A 17,829-nucleotide genomic window follows, 5' to 3' on the forward strand; every position below is an offset into this window, starting at 1 on the left:
CCACATATAACAGTAAAATGATAAAATCACCATCCGAGAATTGTTTCACGAACACACAATGATTTGAAGTTGTCCGTGTGTAGCCATGGCTCAACATGAAAGAGTCAAACTTTTTATACCACTGCCGAGGTGCTTGCTTAAGCCCATACAAGCTCTTCCTCAGCCTACACACCAAATGCTCCTTACCTTTAACTCGGAATCCTTCAGGCTGCTCCATATATATTTCTTCCTCCAAGTCACCATGCAGGAAAGCTGTTTTTACATCGAGCTGCTCGATCTCCAAATTCAGACTAGCTGCCAGTGCAAGAACAACTCGGATCGATGACATCTTGACAACGGGCGAGAAGATCTCCTCGAAGTCAACTCCTTTCTTCTGGTTGAAACATTTCACTACCAGTCGAGCTTTGTATCGAGGTCGCGAGTTCTCTGTCTTCAACCTGTAGACCCATTTGTTCTTCAATGCTCTCTTACCTTGCGGTAGCTTCACTAGGTCATACGTGTGATTTTCAGACAAGGAGTTCATCTCCTCATTCATCGCCTTCAACCAGTGCTCCTTGTGCTCATGTGCCACAGCTTCACCATAGCACTCAGGTTCTCCCCCGTCAGTCAGTAGCACATACTCATGAGGCGGATATTTTGTAGATGGTCGTCTTATTCTATCAGATCGTCTAGGTAGATCTGCAGGCTCTAACTGTAACTGTGAGCCTGTATCATCCGTAGTCACACCATCATCTACTTGAGGAATCTCACCCCTAGTCGTGGTTTCTTCATACTCACCAGGTACCTCTTCCACTGGATGCTCTACATCAACTGGTACAGGAATAGAGATCTCATGAGGATTGCCTATTCTGGCCTTCTCTAACTTTTGCAAATCCTCGATTATCTGGTCCTCAAAGAAGACAACATCCTTGCTCCTGATGATCTTCTTGCTATCAGGGTCCCAAAACCTGTACCCGAAATCTTCATGTGCATAACCCAAGAAGATGCACTGTTTTGCCTTGGCATCAAGTTTTAATCTTTCATCTCGAGGAATGTGAACAGATGCCCTGCACCCGAAGACTCTGAGATGCTTGTATGATACTTTCTTGCCAGTCCATACCTGCTGGGGTACATCTCCATCAAGTGCAACTGACGGTGTAAGATTAATAAGATCAACCGCTGACCTCATTGCCTCGCCCCAGAAAAACTTAGACAGTTTCGCCTGAGAAAGCATACAACGAACTCTCTCAACAATTGTGCGGTTCATCCTCTCTGCAAGCCCGTTCTGCTGTGGTGTCTTCGATACCGTCTTCTCAAGTTTGATACCGTGAGTCCTGCAATAGTTCTCGAAAGGTCCTCTATACTCACCACCATTATCAGCTCTGACACATTTCAGCTTCATGCATGTTTCTCTTTCCACTGCTACATGGAAGTTCTTGAAAATCTCAGTCACCTGATCTTTAGTTCTCATAGGGTAAGCCCAAACCTTCCTGGTGTGATCATCTATAAAGGTCACAAAATAGAGAGCACCACCAAGAGATCTATCCGACATAAAACAAACATCAGTATGCACAAGATCAAGTATATGATCGCATCTAGAGGGACGACTTCTAACAAAAGAAACTCTCCTCTGCTTACCAGCTAAACAGTGATCACAAGTGCTCAAGTGCATACCTTTAACGGGCAAAGACTGCTTTGTAGCAAGAATTTGAATACCTTTCTCACTGATATGCCCAAGTCTCCTATGTCATAGCTCGATAGGATAATCCTCAGCAACATTAACCTGACCGGAATTGTGCTTGGCACGCAGCCTGTAGAGAGTGTCGGTCTTCTGACCCCATGCCACAATCAACGAACCCTTGGAGAGCTTCCATCTCCCATTGCTAAATTCGTTACTGTAGCCTTCATCATCAAGCTGACCCGTCGAGATTAGGTTAAGGCGAATTTCTGGAACATGCCTCACCTTCTTCAGAAGCAACTTGCAGCCAAGCTCAGTCTCTAGACAGACATCACCAGTACCGACAATCTTGCATGACTGTCCATTCCCCATTCTCACATAACCATAGTCCCCGGTAGTGTAAGATGAGAAGAAATCCCGATGAGGAGTGATATGAAACGAGGCACCTGTATCTGCAACCCAGGTAGAGTCCTGACATGTGAAATTCACATAGGCTTCATCACAAATGATGTAGGTCTCTCCATCAGATACCACTGCTGTAGTGCCTTCTTCCTTCTTGCTCTCACCGTTGCCATTCTAATTTTTCTTCAGAGCTCTACACTCCCTTTTGTAATGTCCCTCTTTTCCACAGTGATAGCAAGTGACCACTTTCCTCGTTTTCGATTTTGATCTACCCCTCGATTTGCCACGTGAGTTACTATGCTTGGAAGAGAAATTTCTGCTTTGATTTCTCCCCCGTTGTTCAGTAACCAAAGCTTCAGATTGAATGGAAATCCCCGAGCCTTTCCTTCTAGTCTCCTCATTAAATAAACTGTCTGTCACCGTGGCCAATGATAGCTTCCCGTTTGGCGCAGAATTACTTAATGCAACCACAAGTGTGTCCCAATTATCTGGTAGAATCCCTAAAAGTAGACAAGCCTGCAACTCATCGGGTAATATTATCTCCAAGTTCGTCAACTGGTTAATAATATCCTGGAAATTACTCATGTGCACAGCCATATCACCTCCATCCTGGTAACGAAGATGAACCAGCTTCTTCATGAGGAATGCCTTATTTTGCGGTGTCTTCCTCGCATAGAGATTTGTCAATTTATCCCACAAACCTTTTGCATTTGTCTCCTGAGCAACATGATGATAAATACTATTGTCTATCCACTGCCGAATCAAACCAATAGTCTTCCGATTTGTGCGTTCCCAAGCCTTGTCATCCTTATCTTTGGGTTTCGCGGAATCCCCTTCAATGGGATCGTACAAATCCCTGCAAAATAGAAGATCCTCCATCCGAGACTTCCATATAGAGTAGTTGGTTGCATTCAACTTGAACATAGATCCTGTAGACTCCTCCATCTCGAAAACACCAGAAAAACTCAAACTTCTCTAACCCGAGGCTCTGATACCACTTGTTAGGTAAAATCCACGGGCTTACTTCAGACTCGGGCCCATCCGCAACTCAAAAGCTTAAGCCAATGGGTTGCTAGACTATTATCTCTTATAAACCTATGGATTTCCTCTCAACTTTTCTATGTGGGATTACTTCCAACACCGGCACTCACCATTCTCCATATAGGAGAGAAACCGGCCCAACACTTAGGCCCGGGTAGCTTCACTAAGTGGGGGAGGATGAGGAAGATGAAGAAGAAGAAGCAGAGAAGGATCGTAAAAGTAGAAGTTACATATGGTTATGCAGAGGAGAAGGCAGAAAGATTTTTCCTAAGCAAATCATTTATATATGTAAAACAGATTTTCCTAGATAAAACGCATCTTGTCATATCGCCTCGCCAGCACGAAGCCTAAATTTTTGGCCCGCAATCCGCATTGATTTTTTTTTTCTGGCTGATGTTGTGATTGAGATTAGGGGGCTTAATTTGCTTTTCAAATATACGGCAATAACCATGGTATTGTACGTGATCCACTGGCTAAGATATCGTGAGTAGTCGTATGAGTTTGCTTGGTACCATCTAAAGTAAACAATCATATTGCAGTTAGTGCTAATTAGTTTGTTGCAGTTGCAGATAGTTTTCCTCCTAGGCCTCCAAAACAAGTCCAGGAAAATGTGCTTCACTTGGACAGAGTAGACGAGTTCTTGACTGGGAAGCGTACAGCTTCGAGGACAGGATTATCTGGCACGCTCTTATACTTTGTATGGAAGGCCGGAAATGAGAAACGTGCAAATCGTTAGGAACTCGGCCTCAATACAAAGCACTATGGAGGTTGCTCGAAGTCAGGGTACTCCTAGGTAACATTATCCTTTGTGCACTGTGCTTATTTTTGTTCGTTACAAGGGAAGCTCACGGGCCAAATACGTACGATGTGCTTGTTGTTCGGTGAAATCTCACACTTTTGAGAACGGTTAATTATCTTGGTACCTTTTTTCTTTTCCCTTCTAAGAGGCTGAGAACGATCCTCTACAACCACACAAGTCACAACCACCACGTAGCAAATCGAACCGTTAATCAGACACTAATTTTGAGGCGCAGGCTCATTGACCAAGCTTAGTTCCTATCTCCTTATGCTGCAGATTGGTTGCCTCACATTAGATAAATAAAAAGAAAATTTTGGTCTTTAAGAAATTGGACTCATAATTATTAGCTCTAACTTTTAGATTAGTGATGTCCAGTTGCTATATTTAGTTCTCTCCTTATGTCGGGGATTTGTAAGAGATTAGGGTTTACGTGTCAGTGTTGAGATTGGTTTAGGTTCATGGGTCCCATTGAATGTGCTCTCACCCAAAAACAAAAACAAAAAATTTCTGGATACTCGGATTAAAAAAAAAATAAAAAGGGATAATTGCGCTATATAACCAAACATTTGAATGAATTCTTAGTTCTATTTTAAACTTGATTTTTTACCTGAGATATCCCAATATTGACGTGTTGGTTTCACATTTATCTTGACGCTAACTTTCCGTTCAAAATTGATGGAATTACACACGTGACACGTTAATTTTGTAACGTTATTTACATGTGTTACAAAATTAACGTGGCACGTGTGCAATTCCATCAATTTTGGACAGAAAATTAGTGTCGTAATATATGTGAAACCAACAAGTCAACGTTAGAATATTTCAGGTAAAAAATTAAGTTTATGCTAGAACTAAAAATTTCTTTAAACGTTAGGCTATACGGCACAATTAACTAAAAAAAACAAAAAAAGAAGATAATCCTATTCCGGGCACGAGCACACCTATCCTGGCAAACGATTAGCCTCACCTGTCCCTCCCCGCCCTTTGAGATAATATTTTACTAGAGAGAGAGAGAGAGAGAGAGAGAGAGAGAGAGAGAGAGAGAGAGAGTGAGCTTCCATTTCTTCCATTTCCAAAGGCTAAAAACCTGACAAAAATCTCAGCTCAGGACAACCTTTCATCGCCTTCTTGAATTCTCCAATCCTTTCGATTCCAGGATTTCATGATTTCCCCTTTTGTTGTAACCTAGCTCCCATGGCTCTGGTCCCGAGCCGCCATTTCTGCCCGCCAAAGTTCCATGGCGGCCGCCTCAGTTTCTTCAGGTACACCTCTTCGTTCCCTGGCAACAGTCTCCTTTTCAATGCAAATAAGCTCAATTTCGCCTCCATTTCGTCACCTGAGCCAAACCCACGAGGGAATTTTAAATCGAACCCGAACTTCAATTTCAGTAGCAGCAGCAGTGGCGGAGGCAGTTGGTTGGATAAATGGAATGACAAGAACGGCAGAGTCAGCCCCAAGCCGCCTCGGGTGGCGATGAATTATAGGAGTAGGAATGGGGGGAATGCGTCAAATTCTGGTCTTGGGGAGAGTAGTGGTGGCGGTGGGAGTACTATGCAGAGGATAGTCGAGAAACTGAGGAAATTCGGGTACGTGAGCGATGACAGTGAAGGAAAAGGGTCGGCGGAGAGGGTGATCGAGAAAGGTTCGGTGGAGGACATCTTCTACGTCGAGGAGGGAATGCTGCCTAACACCCGAGGCGGGTTCTCGACGGGAATCAATGGGGGAGATGGAGATAGCGAGGTGAGGTTCCCGTGGGAGGAGAAGCAGAAGAAGGGCGAGGAGGGGGAGGGAGGGGGTCAGTGGTCGGCGAGGAGTAAAAGTAAGACCTCGGTGGCCGAGCTTACGATTCCCGAGTCGGAGTTGCGGAGGCTGAAGATCCTGACTTTCCAGACGAAGCGGAAGATGAGGATTGGTGGGGCTGGGGTTACGCAGGAGGTTGTGGACGAGATTCATGAGCGGTGGAGGACGTCAGAGGTCGTGCGTCTCAAGATCGAGGGTGCACCGGCGCTTAACATGAGGCGGATGCATGAGATTCTCGAGGTTAGCTTCTCTGAGACTTTTGGTTGTTTGTTTACTAGTTTCTCGTGGAAACGAAGATGATATTGAAGTTGGCAGCGTCTGACTTAGAGAAGGGAATCATTTGATGTTCTCTGAGATATACTGAATCTTTCTTATAATGACATCTGAAAAGCAAATGGTATAAATTGATTATTTCTTGTTATATATTAGAGCTTAAGTCTCGTGCTCGTGATTTTAGATGTTTTTGCTCTGCTGAATCTCTGAACATTCGCAGCTATCAATAGCATAACTTTGCTGTCATTGCAAATTTCTGCAGAGAAAGACCGGTGGTTTAGTGATTTGGAGGTCGGGAACTTCTGTTTCGTTATACAGGGGGGTAAGCTATGAGGTTGCTTCGGTTCAACTAAACAAACGCAGATTTGCAAAGGGGGTTTCCACTAGCACTTTGATGATACTTGATCGCTCAGAACTTAGTCCCAGTGAAGAGGTGGTAATGCCAAGTATCTGGGGGTTTCCACTAGTTCCACTTTGACAGTTGCTGATACTAGTGACATAAGAGATCGCTCAGAACTTAGTCCCAGTGAAGAGGTGGTAATGCCACGGGTTAATTCAGTATCTGCCATTGATGATAATAAGGAAGAGGAATCATTGCAAGTAGTCGAGTACGAGGATGAAATGGACAAGTTTTTGGACACCCTTGGCCCGAGATACAAAGATTGGCCAGGATCTGAACCCCTGCCTGTAGATGCAGATATGCTGCCTGGCACAGTTGCAGGTTATCAACCTCCCTTCAGAGTCCTTCCTTATGGGGTTCGTGCAACACTCTCGCAGAAAGAAGCAACGGCTCTGAGAAGGGTTGCCAGATTTCTTCCTCCGCATTTTGCTCTAGGTTTGTGGAAAATGATTTACTTGTTAATCGGAGATATGTGTCTTAGAAAAGTTTAATTTGTGTACTAAGTGTAGAATTGTGTTGAATCATGAGATCTGAAAAATATTCTTAAATAAGCACCAATAAACCAGTAGAGGGGTTACTTGAATGCAGTCCAGTTTTTTCTCTGGCTGATTGAATGAAACTCGGCTTTTATGTGAAACTTTTAGTAGGATATTGATGATTATATTGTTCGCTAGAAAGGCATTTGCTTGAGCAGATATAGTTACGGTATGATATACGTATAAAAAGTTATCAGAAACTATGTACGCTCTGCCCTTCTTTCAATTGACATCGTTAATTTCTCTACATCTTTGCATCTTCAGGAAGATGCAGGCAGCTCCAAGGAGTGGCTGTGGCTATGATTAAGTTATGGGAACGAAGCAAAATTGCAAAAGTGGCGTTAAAACGTGGTGTACAGTTGACCACTAGTGAAAGAATGGCTGAAGATATAAAGGTGAGGGAGGTTCTGTACGACTTATTTACTTGTTCTCTCTTCCCATCATTCATTTACCGATGTTAATCTTTTGCTGGGAGTATTTGCAAAAAGGAGCCTATCATTTTACTGCTTGGTGGAATGTAAATTTCAAAAACCTCTTTTTGTATCAGTACAGAAATTAACAGGAGGAGTGCTGCTCTCAAGAAACAAGGACTTTCTCGTTTTCTACAGAGGGAAGAGTTTCTTGTCCCGAGAAGTCACTGAAGCCCTCTTGGAAAGGGAAAGGCTGGCTCGGTCCCACCAGGACAAAGAGGAGCAGGCCCGCCTCAGGGCTACAGCTTTAGTCATGTCCGATGCTGTCGAGAGCAATGAGATAGTGCCAAGTGCAGGAACACTTGGGGAGACTTTGGATGCGAATGCCAAGTGGGCAAATAAATTGGACGAGCAACAAAAAAAGAAAGTTATGAGGGAGGCTGAAATTGCTAGGCATGCAGAACTCGTCAGGAAGCTCGAGAGGAAGCTTTCACTAGTGAGTCACTTCAAACTTGTCTTCTCATGTTGTCCGTTGTAGATACTTCTTTCCCTTTGTCTTTTCTGCAAGAGTGATTCCTTGTGGGGGTCCAAACAGCTGAGAGATCCATGGATTGAGATGAGTCCTAGTCCCTTTTTAAACTCGTATGGTTGTTATCCTGTGTCTAACAAGGGCATATGGAGAGTCAAACCAAAGACGTGCCTCATGAACATCCATGTGGGACATTTTAATAGAAGTTGTTCCTTTATTTGTAGCATGAATTTTCGGGTTTAGTGCACATGATTTTGTTAATTCGCATCGAGAACAGCAACTATTTGGAAGCTCTTATATTCCAATAGACTGGGTGGCCCCTAGAACTGTCGAAGAGTGCCAGTTTTTGTTAACGAAGATAATCTCTCATATAGGCTGAAAAGAAGCTTGTGAGAGGTGAAAGAGCTTTGTCAAAGGTAGAGGAGTTCTTGAAACCCGCCGAAAGGCAAGCGGACCCAGATAGCATCACTGATGAGGAGAGGTTCATGTTCCGCAAGCTCGGCCTGAGAATGAAAGCATTTTTACTACTTGGTAAATGCAATAGAACTCCTTTACTGTTCATGCTTTTACTTCATGAAGCTTAACGTTTATGGATTTCTTGTTGCAGGAAGGCGTGGAGTTTTTGATGGTACTGTGGAAAACATGCACTTGCATTGGAAGTACCGAGAACTGGTTAAGATAATCGTGAAGGCTAAGACCTTCGACAATGTGAGGAAGATAGCTTTGGCGCTTGAAGCCGAAAGTGGTGGGGTCTTAGTCTCGGTGGACAAAGTCTCCAAGGGTTACGCTATAATTGTGTTTCGTGGGAAGGATTATCAGCGACCTTCCACACTGAGGCCGAAGAATCTTTTGACCAAAAGGAAGGCTCTGGCTCGTTCAATCGAGCTTCAAAGGCGTGAGGTAATATTGCACATTTGTATAAATTTATTGAATGGCTTCTTACAATTTTCAATCCACATGATGTTTATGTTATCCTATCTTAAATTTTTTGATTGTGAGGTTGAAATGGTACTTGCAAATTTGCTTATGTTTTGTCCAATCAGCTTAATTTGAATAATGTTATAAGAATAGATAGCATAAGTCAGCAAGTCGCTTTTTAAGTCTACCGATTAGTTCTTAAAATCATCGGATCACAAATTATGGACAAAAAATATTCAGGAACTTCCTATTCGGTTTTAGAAAAATAATGGTATGTTTGGTTTTGGAAGTTAAGTAGAGTTGAGTTTTGATTTTAATTGAGTTGTAATAATTGTGTTGTTGAATTATGAGAAAAAGTGTGAAAATGCGTGAAAGAGTAATGAATAGTTGAGATAAAGTAATAATTGTGTTGTTAAATTTTGAAAAATGTAATGAATAGTTGAGAGAAAGTAATGATTGCGTTGTTGAATTGTGAAAAAAGTAATGATTGTGTTGTGGAAGAATTGAGAAAAGGTAGGTTAAAACTAAAGTTCAATGGTTTTCAAAGCGTGAGTCATATCACATTGAAATATGAATGGCTTCTTACAATTTTTCCACATGTTGTTTATGTATCTTCTTAAATTTTTTATGTAGTGAAATGTATTAAATTTGCTGTTTTGTCAACAGCTTAATTTGAAGCAAGGTTATAAGAATAGAAGCATCAGTCATTCAAGTCGCTTTTTAAGTATCGATTAGTTCTTCATGGTACAAAATGGACAAAAAATATTAGGAACTCGATTCAGCTTAGAATAAGGACAGTGGTTTGATAAATTGATTTGTTTTAATTGTTGTATCATTGTGTTGTTGATTTGGGTGTGAAAATACTGAAAGAGAAGAATATTCCAGATAAAGAAGCAACGGTGTGTGAGGTGAATGTAATGAATCTTCAGAGAAAATGACGTTTACAATGAAAAAAAAGTGTGGTGGAATGAAGAAATCAGAGATAGTAGTGAGCACAAAACTAATTCAAATTGACTGCGATTCAAACAGGCCACTTTTCGGTCGCATTACCGAGGAACAAAAAATTAAGAAATATAAAAGGGAGGGACTTTTCGTGCGGTCCATTACAGTAAATTTTTTTTTTCCCGGTGTACATATGTTGTTTATTTTAGCAGTCTTTTCCTCATATATATATTTTTCCTATGTAGTGGAAAATGAAAATAAAATTACTAATCATATGCCTGACCTCTTCCTGTCAACAGGCACTCCTTAATCATGTTTCGGCGCTGGAGAGCAAGGTGGTGAAACTGAGATCTGAAATTGTAAGAAGCCGAAATTTTCATGCTTTCATATTCGGTATAGCTCGAAACCTTATAACTCTCAAGTATCTGATCTGATGCCTTTCTTCATTTTTGGTACGTAGGAGCAAATGGACAGAGTCAAAGAGAAGGGTGATGAAGCACTGTACGAGAAGCTCGATTCAGCTTACCTGACTGATGAGGAGGACAGTGAGGTTTGATAAATTGCCAATTTGGTCATTTAACAACCTCTGTCTGTTATCATAATGTAAGGTCACTTGGTCTGATGTTTCGGGTTCTGTGTTTTCTCATGGAAACTAGGAGGAAGGAGAAGAGGCATATATCCAGATGTACAAGAGCGAGAGCAACGGTGAAGGTGAGAGGCGTGATTCAATTGACCATCTCCTGGAGGAAACTGACGTTCCATACAATGAAGAGGAAAAAGTGTCGGATGAAGAATCTGAAGGAGAATCAGAAGATAGTTCAGTTTTGCACGCACATGCAGCACCAGCTAATTACCGAGACATTGACTGCGATTCAGAAGCAGGCCATGACGATTTTCGGTCGCAAAATTAAGAAACCACCGAAAGGAAAGGCAGGACAAATAGTTATAATGGATGTTGCTTCCATACGGTTCTGTACAGAACTCTCCTGACATGGCTTGGTCGATGGTCGAGTAGTTGAAACCCGTTATAATTCGACTGCCGATGATCCAGAACGGTCACTGAACTCAGATTTCCTGATTACTTGTTTGTATCTTCAAGTTGACTAGTTCATATTTTTGTCAGCGATTTGGTTGGAGGCGGCGTTGACAGTTGTTTGGACCCATGAAGTCAAACCTCACCTTGTAGCAATACTGATTATTTAGTTAACCATTACGCAATTTAAATATTATAGAGTATTTATATTAATGATGTTTTAGCAAATCTTAATAAAAAATTGATAATTTGATGCTTTTTAATTTATCCTCCATGTTGGACTTTTCCATGTCGTAACGGTCAACCTTAGCTTAATCTTAACCTATTTCTCTTTTGACATGTTGGATAGTCATCACGAGCTGACTCACTCGAACACGAAGTATGGCATTCTACTGAGTCCGTTTTAAGAAGCCCACAAGCAAAACTGCCAAAAATGTTTTGTTGAATCGAGAATATTTTTATCGGTCGTAATTTAGATAATATAAATCGGCGATGAGCTGCAGTAAAATGTTTAAAAGAAAAAAAATTTTGCAAGATTTCGCAGTCAAATTCTGTCATGAATCCTAAGTCGGGCCCTTAGTCTAGGCTCGATCATTGGACACATCGGTCCTGCCACGACCCTCAATCTCGACTAAGCCCTTTTGTAGACGGGGATAAAGAATCTGCAGAAGCGAATCGAGCGATTGACTTCGAAACGACTCCCTTAATTAAAATTTTCATCTTACTTTTCCAATTTGACATTTAATATTTAAGCCACACGAACTCTTTGACCGCAGAGAGAAAATTCTCCGAAGACGACAAAGTTGACCACGTGCTTAAATTTTTATCCCTCCCAGCAAGGAAGAAGACAGTTTTATATAAATAACCGCTGAAACCGAAATTTCGAATACTTCCAGGCGAAAAGAGCTTCTCGTAAAGGAAACAAAGTCAGCGCAGCTATGGATGTCTTCTTTCAAGAGGATCACGAACTGTTTGTCAGCAGCAGCAGCAACAGCAGCCTCTTCTGGTCCGATGATATCCCGCCGGCTCATTTCCCGAGCTGGAGCTCTTTCATGCCGTACCGTGCTGTAGGTACCAGCAGTAATCAATCGCGGGCCAGCCTGGGGCTGTCGGCGAATATGAACAAGAGGGTCCTGGAGTTCGTAAGGAGAAGCTGGCCAGAGTGTTCAAGAAACCGAGAGCTCGACAGAGGGAAAGGGTACCAGCACATGATGAGCGAGAGGATGCGGAGGGAGAAGCAGAAGCAGAGCTTCTCGGCCTTGCATTCCCTTTTGCCTCGGGGCACCAAGGTGATTTGAGTTTTCTTACTTGGTCGAACTTTCCGTTAAACTAACAAACATATTTACCACATGCTTTCGGAATGGACAGAGGCCGATGGCTCGGAAATTTCAAATGGTATTGGAGCTAGTTTCAACTCTCCACAGCTTCATTCAACACAATCTGAAACTGTGTTGTAAAGGGGGAGATATGCACGAGACTGATCGATAACTCATCAATGTGCAGAATGACAAGAAATCGATCGTTCAAGCGGCTTTGACAAAAATCCAGGACCTGCAGGGGTACAAGGAAGAGCTGCAAAAGAGAAACGATGATCTCAAGGCCAGTCTAGGGGTAATGGCAGTGAAGGAGAATGACGCGCCCCGAGGAACCAAAATTAAGGTTAGAATTGGGAATCCTGTGTCAGGGATGGATTCGATGCTGGAAGTTCTCAGGTGCCTGGATGACTTGGGGCTCGAGACGACTTCCGCTCGGTCAAAGTTTTCCGCGCAGGAGTTCTCTGCTGTTCTAGAGACACGAGAAAAGGTACTCAACTCAAATCGGTTTGTTTTACCACATTATATAATGGGCAATTGTTTTTGCAAATTGCTTTTCATCACAGCAGAACCTCTCGTCCTCATTACTGAAATTCAACGTGAAATACTGCATATTTCCGATGATCAGAATAATATAATTTCAGTTCCCAGTTTTTATGTGCAAAGAAGCTTTTTTTTTTTTTTATCTCGTTTTCTTAATTATTCGGGTTTCTCACAATGTGGGAACGACTTTTCGCACTTTTGATGGCTTGACATTCCGTGAAGTCTCAACCCGTAGAAAATATTTTCCTTATGTTTCCAAGGGAAGGAAGAGAAAATAGAAAAACCAGAAAACTTTTCTTAGTCAACAACTGAAGTTGGAAAAATCGGGTGGTCGAAAAAACGTAGGGAAATTCAGCATGGCTTGTATCTCAAGTAATTCAGTATTTGTTCCGCTTAAATAAGATATCAAATTTCAGTCTTTAAAAATGCAAAAAATTCACGTCGGGAGAGTTTTACCCTTTAGTGGGCCGATCCGGTTTGACTGAATTAGTCGGGGTTCAATTGAACTTCCAGATATCAAGGTTCACAACAAAAAAGATTAGGAAAATCAGAACCATAGATATACTTGCATTGTGTCAAAAGTACAAAATCTCACAAAAAAAACTAAGAAGAATCTAATGGAGTTTATAAGAGATTGGGTACCACAATCTATCAATTCGAACTGTTTGGTTGAAAATTGACCCAATCGCTTGTAGGTCCAGTGGGTATTTTACATGGTATAAGAGTGGGTAATGCTCACACACTCATATATGCGGGTTCAGATCACGCTATTTGAAATGTCTCTTTGTTGATAGGCAATTGAAGTGCGCTCATGTAGTTAGTTCTTGAGGGTGGGTTGTTCTAGTATAAGTGTAAGTGAATTTCAAAGTCGCACGTTGCCACGTAAGGGCATCTTAGTCCGACCTAAGCGTGTGAAGAGAGAAACTCGTCTCATCTTAGGCCCCAAGTATGACATCATTGTCAATTATCGTCCCCCCTATCGGCTCGATTTTTTGTATTGAAAATGGACCAAATCTCTTATAGGCAGAGTGAATATTTTACGCTTTGTTTGCTTATTATTTTTTGGTTTTGCTATAAATTAACAGACAACCGCACGTGGGGAAGTCACATCAAGTGCTTTGTGTTCTTTGCCTATTTAATTTAGTCAAAATTTATTATGTAATTAATTAACTTATTTTGATAATTGTAATGAGCAGGTCGAAGCAGCAGAAGTTGAAAATGTCATACAGAGCAAACTCTATGAAGCTGAGAGGAAACTTCTGCACAAGTTGCATGGAATATTATGAGTAGAGTAGCCCAAAGTTTTTCACTTTGATAAAATTGCATCTTGTAAATTATATTATTATGCATATGATATATTTATAAATAGGTTAAATTCAGTTTGTCCCCATACTGTGGGGGTGAATTTGGGTTTGTCCCATCACTTTCAAATTTTAGCATAGTACTCCCCATCTAACATGAGCTGAAAATAAATAAGGTGTACCCTAGTCCAAATTCCAGACAGATTTCCGGTCAAAGAGGGCATCTGCCACTCACCTGACATTTTGAAAAGAGTAAAATGTCACTCAATCAATTGATACATGCAAGAAGGGAAAAATTGAGCAAAAAGTTGAATTTGGGAAAATTAGGGCACATATTAGTGCTTCTCCCTGACCGGACATTTCACGGACAGGGCAGACCCGATCCCCACTCTACAAACTCCGATTGGCCAATGCAAGAACTCGGTCTCCATGCCAGCTACCATTTGCGAATCAATGAGCAAAATCAACACCTGCCCACCAAGCAGAACGACTGTACCCTCAATTCGACACTGAATCACGTAAAGATTGCATCGAATTGCGATCAAAGAGGGCAAAGGGGACAAATTCATCGAAGAAATAGGGCAATTAAGTGGCACCCACCTAAATTCCATCCGAAGGCTGCAGCCGTAGGATTGACTAGTCGCCGACAAGAAGACTGCAACGGTGGGGTCGTTGGTGAGGAGTGGGAGGGATTTGTTTGGTTAGGGAGAAGGCTATGGTGGGTGACTTGATCGATGCCCTAATTTTCCCAAATTCAATTTTTGATCAGTTTTTCCCTTTTGCAGGTATATCAATTGATTGAGTGACATTTTATCTCTACCCTCTGAAAAATGACATGTAAGTGGCATATATTCTATTTTGGCGGAAAATCTGGTTGGCATTTGGTGGATGGATGACTTTATTTTTCTATTAGGTCGGAGAAAGCCTGCAAAATTTTGAAGGTCAAAGAGCAAATCCAAAATTATCTCATAATTAGAGGGGCAAACCATTTAACTCTTTTACAGATATAATGTGAATTTATGTGGAACTCCAAACGATCGTGTTTGATTGAGGCCCCCTTTGTTTTCTGATCCCGGATTTATCAGAATCCACACCGTAGAAAAAGAAGTCTCGCCTCAATCTTACTTGAGATCTAATCAACTAACCGGGAAGCCTCCATCTTACACCAGATGGAACTAATCCTCGTGTTCCATCTCGAGTACAGATTTAAGAGAGGATGTAAGCCCATAGTCGAACTGAGCTCCACGTTATAACCCTCGTTCATCACTGTACCCCAATCAATGCTTACATTTGAGAACGTTCAATCACAATACATTGGTGATGGTGATTTGGCAATTCTATCCCAATGACTTTCACATTCCTCTCTCCAGCATCACATTTGTGACTCTTGGTTCAAATTGATCGAGAATGTAGAGGGTAAATTTGAGATTCTGGATTACTATTTGCACCGAGAACGAACCTTGAAATTCATAGTGTTAGATGCCAGTATCCTAACCATAATTAAATCATTGAGAAAAGGAAACGAAAGTAGAGAAATATCGAACCCATTAATAACCAATGAGAACATAAAACTCTATCCTCTCATACTACTAAAAACCATTCTGAACATTGTAACACGGGTTGCCAACACAAATGTCCTGTAAATATAAAAGGAAAACAAAAGATGGGCTTGTGCATCGGAAACAGGGCTTTCACTTCAGAGGGATGAACCTAGAAGAATGGGTGGCACCAATACCAGGCCTACCGTGCTTGACGGGCTTGTATGAGATAGAGAACTCAGCAAGGTAGTGTCCAATCATTTCGGGCTTGATTTCAACTTGGTTGAAGGTCTTCCCATTGTAGACACCAATGATGCTGCCAATCATCTCAGGCACGATGATCATGTTGCGCAGGTGAGTCCGGACTGGTTCTGGCTTCTCACCGGGTGGGGCCTCCCTTTTCTGATCCATATAAGAAAAGAAGCTTGAGCATGAGATAAACTCTTATGAAGCAAGGCACCGCACTATTCCTCTGGCTAATGAGCAATGTCCAACATAAATAAGAGAATAAAATCAAATTTTCAGTTAAGAATGTAAGATGGAATCAGTAGGCAAGCAGCATCAAATGCCATTCACCTGTGGATCCATCTCTACGGTTGTCTGGCCGCTGCTGACTTAACAGCTATTAGTTTGTGCACCCATGTTCGAGGCCACACTATCATAGATAAGAGTAGCCAACAATACGAGTGCAGTCTTTTTCATCCCGCAATAGCATATACCTTCCTCTTATTCTTAAGTAAACAGAATTCGCACTATTTGCTCAATTTCACCATATTTAGAACCTAGCATTCGCGCTTTGCTTTTGTCTCCATGTAAAATTCACGAATCCCAGCATGGTTATCACTTATCACTTGGCTTATATAGTGAATGCAAGAAAGAGCACATACCGCCTTGCGCAGCTTCTTGATAAGAGCCATGGGCTTCCTCTTCAGACCTCTTTGGAACCTATTCCACACCACAATCACCATTACTAAACTCAAAATCCATTCCACAGTGCTTAACAAACAAGCAAACACAAAGTTATGTTTAACAGCCTCACAATATCTTGAAATTGGAAGAACTGACGATAACGTATCTAACTCGAACAACATAACTATCAATCATGAATCCGCCGCATTTCTATCAATTTGTTTCAGCAAATGAGATCATATATCTGTTACAAATAACCGGAAAGAGTCTAACATCCAGGAATTGGCCCAAACAGTCATTGAATGAAATGTCTATAAGTCCAAATAGCTATACAGTTAATTATGTGAAAACTCGAGCAATGCTACGCCAATCCATTACGCTTTAACAGATCCATAGTTGAAGGTACAGTCAATTGAATGCACTCATAGCTCAAATCCATCACTTAGCATTTGACATACAGCTCCGGAGCTCCGACGATATTCCGTAAAAGCATCATGAAACAGAGATTTGAGATTTCACCTTCTGCGAGCTCGGGCAGTGAAGAGCTTGACGAGCTCATCGGTGGACATGTCGAGGAGAGCGTCCAAGTCGACGCCTCTGAAGGAGAACTTCTTGAATGTTCTCTTCTTCGGCTGCCCAGCAACCGCCACCTCCGGCTCCACATCCGCCTGCCGCATAGCATCTTAAGCGTCAAGCCAAGCATTCACAGGCAGAGCGAGAGGAGAGAAAGAGAGAGAGAGAGAGAGAGAGAGAGAGAGAGAGAGAGAGAGAGGACTCACCATGACTTCGAGATCGGCTTCAGAAACCCTAAGCTGAGGAAGGAAGGAAGGCCGGAAGAGGGGGAGATGCAGACGGTGGCCGCTAGGGTTTTATGTGTGCTTCCTCTTATATGTCGGATCAGTCTTGTGGGTAAATTTGTGAATATTGCAGATGTGGACCTCAATATCTCATATTTCGTTAAGGGTCCCCATTCCACCTCCTGCGGGCCAAGCCAGGCCCATTTAGTATGGGCCGCCCGAGCCCGCGTCACCTCCTCTTTTCTGCTGGGATCTTTCTATGCGAGTTCTTTAATTTCTATATATATATATATATATATATATATATATATATATTTTTTTTCAGAGGAATATTTTTAGAAGATAAAAGGTATTGATGGGAATTGGTAAATTTGTCGTGTTTGACGACTATATTCTTTTTTCTTTAATTTTCTATATATATTTTTCAGAGGACTTTTTTTAAAAAGATAAACGGTCATACAAATTGTTGTGTTTGGTATGTAGAATGACCAGAAAGTAGTACGATTTTACTGTAATACCCTTCTCACTAGTAAGTATCGAACCATAGATCTATTGATTTCGAATCGAATAAAAGTATAACCACTCTGAACTCCTTTTCCTTATAACTAAGCTTTTTCTCGGTGAAATTACGGAGATCCTTTGCTTATAGGCTAAGAGTGAGATCGATCTTATTCGGGTGTCGTTTGGT

The 17,829-nt window shown here is 41.7% G+C and overlaps 3 protein-coding genes, 1 long non-coding RNA gene and 1 other non-coding gene across 7 annotated transcripts; 2 read left to right on the forward strand and 3 right to left on the reverse strand.

Annotated features, from left to right (window-relative positions):
* The first annotated feature begins 4,889 nt into the window (after positions 1-4,889).
* LOC116187967 (CRM-domain containing factor CFM3A, chloroplastic/mitochondrial) lies at positions 4,890-10,953 on the forward strand. 2 transcript variants are annotated; one of them, XM_031517035.1, is made up of 11 exons: positions 4,890-5,161; positions 5,288-5,939; positions 6,235-6,348; positions 6,429-6,807; positions 7,173-7,303; positions 7,461-7,814; positions 8,222-8,378; positions 8,455-8,747; positions 10,007-10,066; positions 10,168-10,257; positions 10,364-10,953. In XM_031517035.1, exons 1-11 carry the CDS (start codon positions 5,094-5,096, stop codon positions 10,616-10,618), a joined length of 2,553 nt encoding a protein of 850 aa, XP_031372895.1. In that variant the 5' UTR covers positions 4,890-5,093; the 3' UTR covers positions 10,619-10,953. The 2 variants fall into 2 exon arrangements, with proteins under 2 accessions (XP_031372895.1, XP_031372898.1); XM_031517038.1 differs by having other exon boundaries at positions 4,901-5,161; positions 5,291-5,939.
* A 681-nt stretch (positions 10,954-11,634) lies between these two features.
* Positions 11,635-14,001, forward strand: LOC116192740 (transcription factor bHLH92). Of its 2 annotated transcripts, XM_031521373.1 has the most exons (4): positions 11,635-12,029; positions 12,109-12,135; positions 12,244-12,543; positions 13,793-14,001. In XM_031521373.1, the coding sequence occupies exons 1-4, from the start codon at positions 11,679-11,681 to the stop codon at positions 13,880-13,882; spliced, it is 768 nt and encodes a 255-aa protein (XP_031377233.1). In that variant the 5' UTR covers positions 11,635-11,678; the 3' UTR covers positions 13,883-14,001. The 2 variants fall into 2 exon arrangements, with proteins under 2 accessions (XP_031377233.1, XP_031377234.1); XM_031521374.1 differs by lacking the exon at positions 12,109-12,135.
* Positions 14,002-14,065: 64 nt separating this feature from the next.
* On the reverse strand, positions 14,066-14,666 carry LOC116192743. The gene is made up of 2 exons (XR_004154139.1): positions 14,498-14,666; positions 14,066-14,367 (listed from the first exon to the last, which is right to left on the reverse strand). It is a non-coding gene; the product is annotated as an uncharacterized LOC116192743 (long non-coding RNA).
* A 759-nt stretch (positions 14,667-15,425) lies between these two features.
* On the reverse strand, positions 15,426-17,282 carry LOC116192741 (40S ribosomal protein S15-4). The gene is made up of 4 exons (XM_031521375.1): positions 17,124-17,282; positions 16,864-17,012; positions 16,323-16,380; positions 15,426-15,837 (listed from the first exon to the last, which is right to left on the reverse strand). The coding sequence occupies exons 1-4, from the start codon at positions 17,124-17,126 to the stop codon at positions 15,589-15,591; spliced, it is 459 nt and encodes a 152-aa protein (XP_031377235.1). The 5' UTR covers positions 17,127-17,282; the 3' UTR covers positions 15,426-15,588.
* On the reverse strand, positions 15,965-16,127 carry LOC116193349. Its single transcript, XR_004154261.1, has one exon. It is a non-coding gene; the product is annotated as a small nucleolar RNA snoR143 (small nucleolar RNA).
* Positions 17,283-17,829: the final 547 nt, after the last annotated feature.

Source organism: Punica granatum, chromosome 1 (assembly GCF_007655135.1).
Source record: "Punica granatum isolate Tunisia-2019 chromosome 1, ASM765513v2, whole genome shotgun sequence".
Classification (NCBI taxonomy): domain Eukaryota; kingdom Viridiplantae; phylum Streptophyta; class Magnoliopsida; order Myrtales; family Lythraceae; genus Punica; species Punica granatum.

Coding starts and splice junctions, on each gene's coding strand:
- LOC116192741 (XM_031521375.1), bottom strand. Junction 16,381..16,863: donor ACTGCCCGAGCTCGCAGAAG/GTGAAATCTCAA, acceptor GGTGTGGAATAG/GTTCCAAAGAGGTCTGAAGA. Junction 15,838..16,322: donor TCAAGAAGCTGCGCAAGGCG/GTATGTGCTCTT, acceptor TATATGGATCAG/AAAAGGGAGGCCCCACCCGG.
- LOC116187967 (XM_031517035.1), top strand. CDS start 5,094: ATGGCTCTGGTCCCGAGCCGCCATTTCTGCCCGCCAAAGTTCCATGGC. Junction 8,379..8,454: donor GAAAGCATTTTTACTACTTG/GTAAATGCAATA, acceptor TTCTTGTTGCAG/GAAGGCGTGGAGTTTTTGAT. Junction 10,067..10,167: donor TGAAACTGAGATCTGAAATT/GTAAGAAGCCGA, acceptor TTTGGTACGTAG/GAGCAAATGGACAGAGTCAA.
- LOC116192740 (XM_031521373.1), top strand. CDS start 11,679: ATGGATGTCTTCTTTCAAGAGGATCACGAACTGTTTGTCAGCAGCAGC. Junction 12,136..12,243: donor TGGCTCGGAAATTTCAAATG/GTATTGGAGCTA, acceptor ATCAATGTGCAG/AATGACAAGAAATCGATCGT. Junction 12,544..13,792: donor TTCTAGAGACACGAGAAAAG/GTACTCAACTCA, acceptor TGTAATGAGCAG/GTCGAAGCAGCAGAAGTTGA.